Source organism: Podarcis raffonei, chromosome 11 (assembly GCF_027172205.1).
Source record: "Podarcis raffonei isolate rPodRaf1 chromosome 11, rPodRaf1.pri, whole genome shotgun sequence".
NCBI lineage: Eukaryota > Metazoa > Chordata > Lepidosauria > Squamata > Lacertidae > Podarcis > Podarcis raffonei.
The window spans coordinates 3499044-3511684 of NC_070612.1; the positions used below are offsets into that span (position 1 = coordinate 3499044).

The 12641-nt window shown below is 48.8% G+C and overlaps 1 protein-coding gene across 1 annotated transcript in view; it reads left to right on the forward strand.

Annotated features, from left to right (window-relative positions):
- NOL6 (nucleolar protein 6) overlaps positions 1–12641 on the forward strand; it is a 66103-nt gene that overhangs the window by 34435 nt on the left and 19027 nt on the right. The window contains exons 19-21 of the mRNA XM_053408968.1: positions 138–301; positions 1446–1598; positions 3304–3401. Coding sequence (XP_053264943.1) covers positions 138–301; positions 1446–1598; positions 3304–3401 — 415 coding nt within the window. The remainder of the gene's footprint in view (positions 1–137; positions 302–1445; positions 1599–3303; positions 3402–12641) is intronic.

Genomic DNA, 12641 nt, shown 5'->3' on the forward strand with positions numbered 1-12641 from the left:
CGAATTCTGCTCGCTGGTTTCCCACAGGCATCGGCTTTGCCCCTGCGAGACCAGGATGCTGGGCTAATGAGCCATTGGCCTGATCCAGCAGCCTCTTACGAAGCAAATAATTTCTCCTCCTGTTCCTCCTCTCTCAGGACGGCTATGTCTTCCGCCTCCAAGTGGCCTACCACCGAGAGCCCCAAATTCTGAAGGAGGTGGTCACCCCCGCAGGCATGCTGAAACACGAGGTGACGGAAGAATCCGTGCAGCTGGAAGTGGAGACCCTGCACCTGCCGTTCTTGACCAGCTCACTTCACGGGTAAGCGGAGAGAGGTCTCTCCTTCTGAGAATGATGCCTGCGCGACACAGTGGCCGTGGTGTTCCCCTGAATCCCAGTTGATGGGAATCACAAGGCCAGAGAGCATTGCTTGTGCACTGCGGTCCTTCTTGTGGGCTTACAACAACAACTAAACAACAAATATAATAATAATAATAATACAGTGGTACCACTGGATGCGAACAGCATCCGTTCCGGAGCCCCATTCGCATCCTGAAGTGAACGCAACCCGTGTCTGCGCGTGCGTGGTTCACGATTCGCCACTTCTGCGCATGCGTGTGATGTCATTTTGAGCATCTGCACATGCACGAGCAGCAAAACCCAGAAGTAACCTGTTCCGTTACTTCTGGGTCACCGCAGAACACAACCTGAAAACGCTCAACCTGAAGCTACTTTAACCCAAGGTATGACTGTAATAATAATGCCATCCATCTATCTTGGGAGACAATGGAGGAATGTGCCTTTGGGGGTGAAGTCGAACTATTGGGAGGTTCAGAACCTGCTGTGGCTGTATTGACCGACGTGGGAGAGACATGTTTTGTTGCAGCTGGGGCAGATGAAGGCGTCCAGTTGTCCATGGCATTTCTTCTCTCTGCACTCCTCCCAGCGGTCAGTCCTCCTCTGGTCATTGCAATAAGAATAAGAATAATAAATTTATTACTTATACCCCGCCCACCTGGCTGGGTCTCCCCAGCCACTCTGAGCAGCTTCCAACAGAATATTAAAAACATGATAAAACAACAAACAATAAAAACTTCCCTAAACAGGGCTGCTTTCAGGTGTCTTCTAAAAGTCAGATAGTTGTTTGTTTCCTTGACATCTGGTGGGAGGGCGTTCCACAGGGCGGGTGCCACCACCGAGAAGGCCCTCTGCCTGGTTCCCTGTAACCTCACTTCTCGCAATGAGGGAACTGCCAGAAGGTCTTCGGAGCTGGACCTCAGTGTCCGGGCTGAACGATGGGGGTGGAGATGCTCCTTCAGGTATAGAGGGATTCCCACTTGGCAGAGTTGATGTCGTCAGTCATCATAATAATAGCTTTTTTGGTTTGCTTTCTGTTGCCTTCGGATTGTGGCGATTGCCGGCAGATTTGGCAACGGATCTCAAATTGTTTGTGTTCTCCCTACAGCCTCCAGCAGCAACATTCTGCTTTCAGCGGCTGCTGCCGTCTCGCCAAACGCTGGATCAGCGCTCAACTGCTGAGCGACAGCGTCTCGGAGGAATGCGTGGACTTACTGGTGGCTTCCCTCTTCCTGTCCCCAGCACCCTTCACTGTGCCCAGGTAAGGGCCCAGCCAGCAGGACACCTGCTTCACGCCCTCCTGAGTCTGTTATGTTCCTTTTTTAATTCGTCCTTGGCCAGGTTTTGACGTCCCTTCCATGAACAGGAGCAGTCTACCTGTGAGTGCTGGGGGCAGCACCACCTTGCCTTTGTGGTGTTCCCAAAATACGAACCTACCCTGAACATGCTCCTTGCTGGATCAGACCCCACAGCACTTTTTATCCTGAAAGGCAAGGGGTTCGACGGGATGACCCTTTGGTCATGTGGCTTAGGGCCCTTGTATTTACGGGACCGCCTCTCCTGGTATACCCCGCAGAGGACCTTAAGGTCCATGAATAACCATAGTTTAGAGGTCCCGGGCCCTAAGGAAGTCAGACTATCCTCCACCAGGGCCAGGGCCTTTTCAGTGATGGCTCCCACCTGGTGGAATGCTCTGTCCCATGAGACTAGGGCCCATCAGGATTTAACCTCCTGAAGGGAAGGAAACTGCTGAAAAAGTTTGCTGACCCCTTGGTCTAAACCACGGAGCCTCTTGATCAGAAGGTCGGCGGTTCAAATTCCCGCAACAGGGTGAGCTCCTATTGCTCTGTCCCAGTTCCTGCAACCTAGCAGTTCAAAAGCACACCAGTGCAAGTAGATAAATAGGTACCGCTGCAATGGGAAGGCAAATGGCATTTCCATGCACTCTGGTTTCCATCACAGTGTCCCGTTGTGCCAGAAGCGGTTTAGTCCTGCTGGTCACATGACTTGGAAAGCTGTCAGTGGACAAACACCAGCTTCCTCGGCCTGAAAGTGAGATGAGCGCCGCAACCCCAGAGTCACCTTTGGCTGGACTTAACCGTCCAGGGGTCCTTTAGCTTTTTAAAAAAGCCTTTGAAGTCAGTTTTGTTTCAACAAACTTTCCCAGTTAGGTGAACAGACCTCCTTTGCCTGGGCTGTTCGTTTCATGTTCTTTTTAAACATCTGCTGTTGGAGTTTCTTTTAAAATTATTCGAGCTCTTTATAAGATTATCATAGAATCATAGAGTTGGAAGAGACTACAAGGGCCATCGAGTCCAATCCCCTGCCAAGCAGGAAACACCATCAGAGCACTCCTGACATATGGTTGTCAAGCCTCTGCTTAAAGACCTCCAAAGAAGGAGACTCCACCACACTCCTTGGCAGCAAATTCCACTGTCGAACAGCTCTTACTGTCAGGACGTTCTTCCTAATGTTTAGGTGGAATCTTCTTTCTTGTAGTTTGGATCCATTGCTCCGTGTCCGCTTCTCTGGAGCAGCAGAAAACAACCTTTCTCCCTCCTCTATGTGACATCCTTTTATATATTTGAACATGGCTATCATAAAACCCCTTAACCTCCTCGCAATGTCTTTCAGCTGGCTTGAGACCTGTACAGTGGTACCTCTTGATGCGAACGGGGTCCGTTCTGGAGCACCGTTCGCACCCTGAGTAGAACGCAAGCCGCGTCTGCGGGTTGCGTTTCACCACTTCTACACATGCGCGTGATGTCATTTTGAGTGTCTGCGCATGCGTGAGCAGTGAAACCCGGAAGTAACTCATTCTGTTACTTCCGGGTCGCCACGGAGCATAACCTGAAAACGCTCAACCTGAAGCATATTTAACCTGAGGTATGACCGTATGTGAAATTAATATAATACACAATACAGCTAGAATAATGCTGCCTTTTGTGACTCTTCTCTCCCTGCAGCTCCCCGCAAGTGGGATTCCTTCGGTTCCTTTTCCTGCTCACCACTTTTGACTGGAAGAACAGCCCCCTCATTGTCAACCTGAATGCTGAGCTGAACGGTGAGAGAGGTGGAGGGAGGGACAGTAGAAACCGAGGAGAGCCTTCAGGATCAGGCCAGTGGTCCCTCTTGTCCAACACCCTGTTCTGACAGTGGCTGACGAGATGCCGGTGGGAAACCTGCAACAGGATCCGAGCACAAGAGCAACAATCTCTCCTTCACTGGTTTCTAGCACCTGGCATCCATAGAATCATAGAATTGTAATAAATAAATTAATTAATTAATTAATTAATTAATAATAATAATAATAATACATTTTATTTATACCCCGCCCTTCCCGGTTTAAAAACCGGGCTTAGGGCGGCTAACAACAAATTTAAAACACTTAATTATAAAAACAGCATAAAATACAATATAAAAACGTGAATGACAATAAAATTCAAAAATCAGTTAGATAATCCCCAGGGCTAAGCTGGCTGAATTGGTCCTACTTGGGCCAGCGAGGAGGCCAGGGGAGAATTAGCTGTGGGGTCTCAGAGCAGGTAATCTTCATAAAAGGGGAGGGGGAGGGAAGAGAAGGGAAATAAAAGATCAGGCTGAATTCAAATTAAAGGCCAGGTGGAACAGCTCTGTCTTACAGGCCTGACGGAAGGAGGTTAAATCCTGAAAGGCCCTAGTCTCATAGGACAGAGCATTCCACCAGGTCGGAGCCATCACTGAAAAGGCCCTGGCCCTGGTGGAGGATAGTCTGACTTCCTTAGGGCCCGGGACCTCTAAACTATGGTTATTCATGGACCTTGAGGTCCTCTGCGGGGCAGACCAGGAGAGGCGGTCCCATAAATACGAGGGTCTCGTAGATACTTGTAGAGTTGGAAGGGACTGGGGGGGGGATAATCTAGTCCAACCCCCTGCAATTTCAGGAATATTTTTGCCCAGTGTGAGTCTCGAATGCACGGCCCTGTGATTAAGAGTCCCATCCTCTACCGACTGAGCTGTTCCACCGTATTTTGAAATTAACAGGATGAAAACCTAATGCATAGCCTGGTCACATAGAATCTTATTTGGAAGGGACGCTGAGGCTCATCTAGTTCAGAAGCATCTTTTCCTCTGACTGTGGAGGCGGAACTGAGGAGCCACTAATAGCCTCTCTTCCTCCATGAATTTGTCTAACTGTCCTTTCAAGCCGTCCAAGTTGGTGGCCTCCTGTGGAAGTGAGTTCCATAGTTTAGGTGCTGCGTACTTCCTCTTATCTGTCTGGAATCTCCCAACTTCCAGCTTCACCGAGTCTTCCTTTCCTTAGGGAAGCCTCTTCCATGCTGAGCATTCTGAGGTTTCCTTGCCATAGGGCTCGTCTTGGAAGAGTTAAGAGGCCAAACCTTCCTTGTTAGGATTAGTACGATGATTTCCTGGTTTCCTTTTGCCTTCCTTCCAAGGAGGGCTTAGCAACCTGATCCCCGCAGTGAAGCCAGGTGCTTTTGCAATTGCAATCCAGCTTGCCAAACCTCCCTGCTCCTTTTGTTGCAAAGAACATTCGACTTTGCTGTGTTAACATCGCCCAGAGCGTGCTAAATCGCTCTTTTCTTCTCGTTGTTTGGAACATGAGAAATGACTTGGCCGGGTCCTGCATTCCATCTCCTGCCAGTACCCAAGAGAGATGACTCTGGGAGGTTGCAGGCAGAGCAGGAAAGGAGTGGCCCCAGAACCTGCTATTCAGAGGTATACTTCCCTTATATATGGAGGCTTCATTTTCTCGCTGTGGTAATGGCATCAGATAGACCTCCTCGTTGAATTTACCTTGGCTTTTTCCCTTCATATATATTTTTTAAGGGAGGATCTTGGAGTCCAGCAAGAGATGGGTTGAATTTCTCGTGGCTTTTTAAAGAGATGTCTGATTTGGCCACAGTGATACATGCCTTAATTGCTTCCTATTTGGATTACAATAACATGCTCTTCCTGGGCTGCTGCCTTTAAAAAGTGCTCTGAAACATCAACAGGCCCAAAGGCTGCAGCCTGATGATTGATTGGGGCTGGTTATATGGAGCAGGCGACCTCCTTGTTACAACCATTCCAGTAGCTTCTTGTTGTTTAGTCGTTTAGTCGTGTCCGACTCTTTGTGACCCCCTGGACCAGATCATGCCAAGCACTCCTGTCTTCCACTGCCTCCCACAGCTTGGTCAAACTCATGCTGGTAGCTTCGAGAACACTGCTGGTAGCTTCGAGAACATCTCGTCCTCCGTCGTCCCCTTCTCCTTGTGCCCTCCATCTTTCCCAACATCAGGGTCTTTTCCAGGGAGTCTTCTCTTCTCATGAGGTGGCCAAAGTCTTGGAACCTCAGCTTCACGATCTGTCCTTCCAGTGAGCACTCAGGGCTGATTTCCTTCAGAATGGAGAGGTTTGATCTTCTTGCAGTCCATGGGACTCTCAAGAGTCTCCTCCAGCACCAGAATTCAAAAGCATCAATTCTTCGGCCATCAGCCTTCTTTATGGTCCAGCTCTCACTTCCATACATCACTACTGGGAAAACCCATACCATTCCAGTAGCTACCGATCTGTTTTTGGCTCCTCATTCATCTGCATACTGGTTCCTGTAAGAACTGCCACCCGCTTCTGGTCTCTTCTTGCTGATTTAAATGCTGGGGGAACCTTTCAAGGACACTGGCCAATTTAGACAGTTTCCCCATTCCTTGCAAAAATAAGATACTCAGTCTTGGCTTCCTACCGAGTTCTTTGCAAAGACATTTCCATCCTTAGTATTTTACCTTTCCCACCACCTGCTTCTGTGCACACATGGCTCACGAAACCAGTTAGTTCCCTCATTTAGAAGTCTTGTCTAGATAAGCTTGGTTTGCACCTAGTACTTATTTTAGATCATCATTCTTTTTTAAATGACATTAGTAAATGTCAACAGTTCAGAAGCTGGGAGGAGGAGACCAGGCTGTCCACTGATTCAAAGGTCTAGTTGAAGGAGGTACAGTGGTACCTCGGGTTGCATACGCTTCACGTTTCAGGCTCTGCTAACCCAGAAATAGTGCTTCAGGTTAAGAACTTTGCTTCAGGATGAGAACAGAAATCGTGCTCTAGTGGCGCGGCGGCACAGGAGGCCCCATTAGCTAAAGTGGTGCTTCAGGTTAAGAACTGTTTCAGGTTAAGAACAGACCTCCGGAACAAATTAAGTACTTAACCTGAGGTACCACTGTATAATTCTCTGTCTGCTGACCCAAACCACCTCCTTATTCCAAGGCAAAAATAATTCCAACCCCATGGAGTTGTGACAACTTATATCATTTACCTACTGTGCGGTTCTGCAATAGGCGTTCTGTTTGCTTGCTGAGTTTGAAAAGTAGCACATGCGTCGAAGTTCGTAAACGTCTCAAGAGTGAGTGCCTGTTATCTATAATATTTGGATCATTCAGCCTTGTGGAAACACAGATGGCTCATTAATGATATGGGAAGCAGATCTGAGCTTTGATGTGCCATATGTCATAAAGCCTCGCTTAAGACTGTCTCCACCAGAATTAAAGCTTTCCCATGACTGGTGCCTTCTCCCACTTAATCTCCGCTGCACATATAAAACACTCTCAGCATGCTTTTGGCAAGAGGGTCGAATGAAAACGCTGACATGTCAGAGATTTGTGAGGTCATCCCCAGATATTGGACGGAGGAATGCTAAGCGGTAAGCCAGATAACAGGGCTCTCCTCTGCCAGTTACACCTTCCATGGGCACGTTCCCCAAAGAACTGAAAATTTTAGCATGCAGACAGAAGACAATACCTTGCTTTACTGCCTAGCCACGGAAAACTGGGGGTATCATAGAATCATAGAGTTGGAAGAGACCACAAGGGCCATCGAGTCCAACCCCCTGCCAAGCAGGAAACACCATCAGAGCACTCCTGACGTATGGTTGTCAAGCCTCTGCTTAAAGACCTCCAAAGAAGGAGACTCCACCACACTCCTTGGCAGCAAATTCCACTGTCGAACAGCTCTTACTGTCAGGACGTTCTTCCTAATGTTTAGGTGGAATCTTCTTTCTTGTAGTTTGGATCCATTGCTCCGTGTCCGCTTCTCTGGAGCAGCAGAAAACAACCTTTCTCCCTCCTCCATGTGACATCCTTTTATATATTTGAACATGGCTATCATATCACCCCTTAACCTCCTCTTCTCCAGGCTAAACATGCCCAGCTCCCTTAGCCGTTCCTCATAAGGCATCGTTTCCAGGCCTTTGACCATTTTGGTTGCCCTCCTCTGGACACGTTCCAGTTTGTCAGTGTCCTTCTTGAACTGTGGTGCCCAGAACTGGACACAGTACTCCAGGTGAGGTCTGACCAGAGCAGAATAGAGTGGCACTATTACTTCCCTTGATCTAGATGCTATACTCCTATTGATGCAGCCCAGAATTGCATTGGCTTTTTTAGCTGCCGCGTCACACTGTTGGCTCATGTCTAGGGGTCCGTTTGCTCTCGTTACAATACGATAATCTTTATTGTCATTGTCCCATACAGAACAACGAAATTGAAAAATCTACATAAGACATTCAAAAACCAACAAGCCTGCTATCCCAGCTATCCCAACCTGGTTAGCCCCCTAAAAACTCTGATACCACATTTTTAAATACAATATACTCCCACAAAGACTACCTTAAAGGTAAAGGGACCCCCTGACCATTAGGTCCAGTCGTGGCCGACTCTGGGGTTGCGGCGCTCATCTCACTTTATTGGCCGAGGGAGCCGGCGTACAACTTCCGGGTCATGTGGCCAGCATGACTAAGCCGCTTCTGGCGAACCAGAGCAGCGCACGGAAACACCGTTTACCTTCCCGCCAGAGCGGTACCTATTTATCTACTTGCACTTTGACGTGCTTTTGAACTGCTAGGTTGGCAGGAGCAGGGACCGAACAATGGGAACTCACCCCGTTGCGGGGATTCGAACCGCCAACCTTCTGATCGGCAAGTCCTAGGCTCTGTGGTTTAACCCACAGCGCCACCTGCGTCCCTAAAGACTACCTTACACTGTGTTTAAAACCAAAATCACATTTGGATAGAAACTGTTTCTCAGGCAGCTAGTCCTAGTCTTTATAACCCTGTACCTTCTTCCAGAAGGCAGAAGCTGAAAGAGATCATTTTCGGGGTGCGCACTATCCTGCGCTGTCTCTTCAGCTTTCTTATGGCACCTGGAAGCGTAGATTTGATCCAAGGTGTGAAGAGTGCACCCAGTTATTCTCTCCGCAGTCTTTACAACCCTGGACAGCATGGTTTTTCCCCTGACCGTGCAGCTCCCAAACCACACACTCAGACTTAAGAACATAAGAAGGGCCTGCAGGAACAGGCCAATGGCCCTTCTAGTCCAACATCCTTGATCCCACAGTGGCCAGTCAGATGCGTGTGGGAAACTCGCAAGCAGGATTCAAGCACAAGAGCAACTCTCCTCTGATGTGACTTCCAGCAACAGGTACAGTGGTACCTTGGTTCTCGGAACTTAATCCGTTCTGGAACTCCGTTCCAAAACCAAAACGTTCCAAAACCAAGGGGGGCTTTCCCATAGAAAGTAATACAAAATGGATTAATCGGTTCCAGACATTTAAAACCCCCTAAAACAGCAATTTAACAATTTACCTCTATTGTTGTTCTGTTAATGGTTCTCTTGGCCTTGCAGCTTTTATCCATTTCCGCAGTCACACAATCAATCAGTCGCTGAACTGGGTTCCACACAGTCACAAAAACAACAAAATTCAATAAAAATGCAAAATTAATAGCAAAAGCAGACAGACCTCAGCGTAGCACTCAGAACGGAAGCGTTGCACTCAAAACGGAGCACGTTTGGCTTCTGAAGAAAGTTCACAAACTGGAACACTTACTTCCGGGTTTGCAGCGATCGGGTTCCAAGTTGTTCAAGAACTAAGGCGGGGTCAGCAAACTTTTTCAGCAGGGGGCCGGTCCATTGTCCCTCAGACCTTGTGGGTATTGGCTATTTGCAGATTAGTTGCGCTGCAGAGAGCTTGCTGGGGAGACCACACATTACAAGGAACGCAAAATAACCTTTTGCTAGGTTTTGATATCAAAAACAAAAACTCCTTTTACATTAATTATAATATATCAATCAGCCCAGCCCAGGATACTGAGAGAGCTAGGTGCTGCTCTTTATATACTATACCCAACAGCTTAATTATCACACCTTAACAGCACCTGCTATACTGCTTCACAGCTGTAAAACTGGGTCACGTTATTTACTCTGGCCCTTAAAGAAATACACATCTTGTGGAACAACAATGAACCTTCAAATTTAAAGAGACCATTCAACAGTGGGGGGCCGGACTATATATTTTTTGGGGGGGGGAGAACGAATTGCTATGTCCCACAAATAGCCCAGAGATGCTTTTTAAATAAAAGCACACATTCTACTCCTGTAAAAACACCAGGCAGGTCCCACAAATAACCCAGACGTGCATTTTAAATAAAAGGACACATTCTACTCATGTAAAAACATGCTGATTTCCAGACCGTCCGTGGGCCGGATTGAGAAGGCAATTGGGCCGGATCCGGCCCCCAGGCCTTAGGTTGCCTAACCCATGGACTAAGCTTTTCGAAAACCAAGGTACCACTGTATTCAGAAGCATTGCTGCCTCTGGCTGTGCCTGTTTTGACTGACTACAAGAGCTGAGCATGTCCCCAGTTTTAACCCGAAATAAATGAATATAGAAGGACAGAATATTTCTATGCCTAATGAACAGTGTGGTCAAATGAACAAATATTGGGCTCAGAAAGGTGGCTTCAACTTCCATTGCCCGCCCCAGCCTCTTCCAACCAATTACAGTGGTACCTCAGGTTAAGTACTTAATTCGTTCCGGAGGTCCGTACTTAACCTGAAACTGTTCTTAACCTGAAGCACCACTTTAATTAATGGGGCCTCCTGCGGCCACGCCGCTGGAGCATGATTTCTGTTCCCATCCTGAAGCAAAGTTCTTAACCTGAAGCACTATTTCTGGGTTAGTGGAGTCTGTAACCTGAAGCGTATGTAACCTGAAGCGTATGTAACCCAAGGTACCACTGTATTCAGACAATCCACACTCTGCCTCTCCAGCAACATAGATCTGCTCTTGTAATACGCCTCCACGCAGCCTAATCGAGGGCCAGCTAGATAATAATAATAATAATAATAATAATAATAATAATAATAATAATAATAATAATTTATTATTTATACCCCGCCCATCTGGCTGAGTTTCCCCAGCCACTCTGGGCGGCTCCCAATCAGTGTTAAAAACAGTACAGCGTTACATATTAAAAACTTCCCTGAGCAGGGCTGCCTTAAGATGTCTTCTGAATGTCAGGTAATTATTTATCTCTTTGACATCTGATGGGAGGGTGTTCCACAGGGCGGGCGCCACTACCGAGAAGGCCCTCTGCCTGGTTCCCTGTAGCCTCACTTCTTGCAATGAGGGAACCGCCAGAAGGCCCTCGGCGCTGGATCTCAGTGTCCGGGCAGAACGATGGGGGTGGAGACGCTCCTTCAGGTATACAGGACCGAGGCCGTTTAGGGCTTTAAAGGTCAGCACCAACACTTTGAATCGTGCTCGGAAACGTACTGGGAGCCAATGCAGATCTCTCAGAACCGGTGTTATGTGGTCCCGGCGGCCACTCCCAGTCACCAGTCTAGCTGCCGCATTCTGGATTAATTGCAGTTTCCGGGTCACCTTCAAAGGTAGCCCCACGTAGAGCGCGTTGCAGTAGTCCAAGCGTGAGATAACTAGAGCATGCACCACTCTGGCGAGACAGTTCGCGGGCAGGTAGGGTCTTAGCCTGCGTACCAGGTGGAGCTGGTAGACAGCTGCCCTGGACACAGAGTTAACCTGCGCCTCCATGGACAGCTGTGAGTCCAAAATGACTCCCAGGCTGCGCACCTGGTCCTTCAGGGGCACAGTTACCCCATTCAAGACCAGGGAATCCCCCACACCAACCCGCTCCCTGTCCCCCAAAAACAGTACTTCTGTCTTGTCAGGATTCAACCTCAATCTGTTAGCCGCCATCCATCCTCCAACCGCCTCCAGGCACTCACACAGGACCTTCACCGCCTTCACTGGTTCTGATTTAAAGGAGAGGTAGAGCTGGGTGTCATCTGCATACTGATGAACACCCAGTCCAAACCCCCTGATGATCTCTCCCAGCGGCTTCATATAGATATTAAAAAGCATGGGGGAGAGGACAGAACCCTGAGGCACCCCACAAGTGAGAGCCCAGGGGTCTGAACACTCATCCCCCACCACCACTTTCTGGACACGGCCCAGGAGGAAGGAGCGGAACCACTGTATGACAGTGCCCCCAGCTCCCAGCCCCTCTAGACGGTCCAGAAGGATGTTATGGTCGATGGTGTCAAAGGCTGCTGAGAGATCCAGCAGAACTAGGAAACAGCTCTCACCTTTGTCCCTAGCCCGCCGGAGATCATCAACCAGCGCGACCAAGGCAGTTTCAGTCCCATGGTGAGGCCTGAATCCCGATTGGAAGGGATCCAAATGGTCCGTTTCCTCCAGGCGTGCTTGGAGTTGTTCAGCAACCACCCGCTCAATCACCTTGCCCAAGAATGGCAGATTTGAGACTGGGCGATAGTTGGCCAAATTGGCCGGGTCTAAAGATGTTTTTTTAAGAAGCGGTTTAATGACCGCCTCTTTCAGCGGGTCTGGGAAGGCTCCCTCACAGAGGGAAGCATTCACCACCCCGCAGAGCCCATCGCCCAGCCGTTCCCGGCTCGCTTTTATCAGCCAGGATGGGCAAGGATCAAGGAGACAGGTGGTTGGTTTCACTTGTCCAAGCAGCCTGTCCACATCCTCGGAGGTAACAGATTGGAATTGATCCCATGTAACAGGACCAGACAGAACTCTAGCACTCTCCCGCCCTGGCCCTGCTCCCACGGTGGAGTCTACCTCCTTCTGAATCTGAGCGATTTTATCTGCAAAAAACTTTGCAAAAGCATTGCAGGAGATCTTGGGGTCCCTACCAGGCCCCGGTGGTACAGGTGGTTCCGATAGATTGCGAACCACCTGAAAAAGTCTCCTGCTGCTGTTTTCTGCAGATGCAATGGAGGCGGCGAAGAAGGCCCTCTTCGCCGTCGCTATCGCCACTTGGTAGGCTCGACGTTGAGCTCTAACCCGTGTCCGGTCTGATTCAGAATGAGTTTTCCGCCACCGGCGCTCTAGCCGTCTCAACGATTGTTTCATCACCCTCAGCTCCGGGGAAAACCACGGGGCTGTCCGGGCTCCATGCAATCGGAGAGGCGGGAAGAGAGTTTGTTTAATTTTTATCATGGCATTTGGA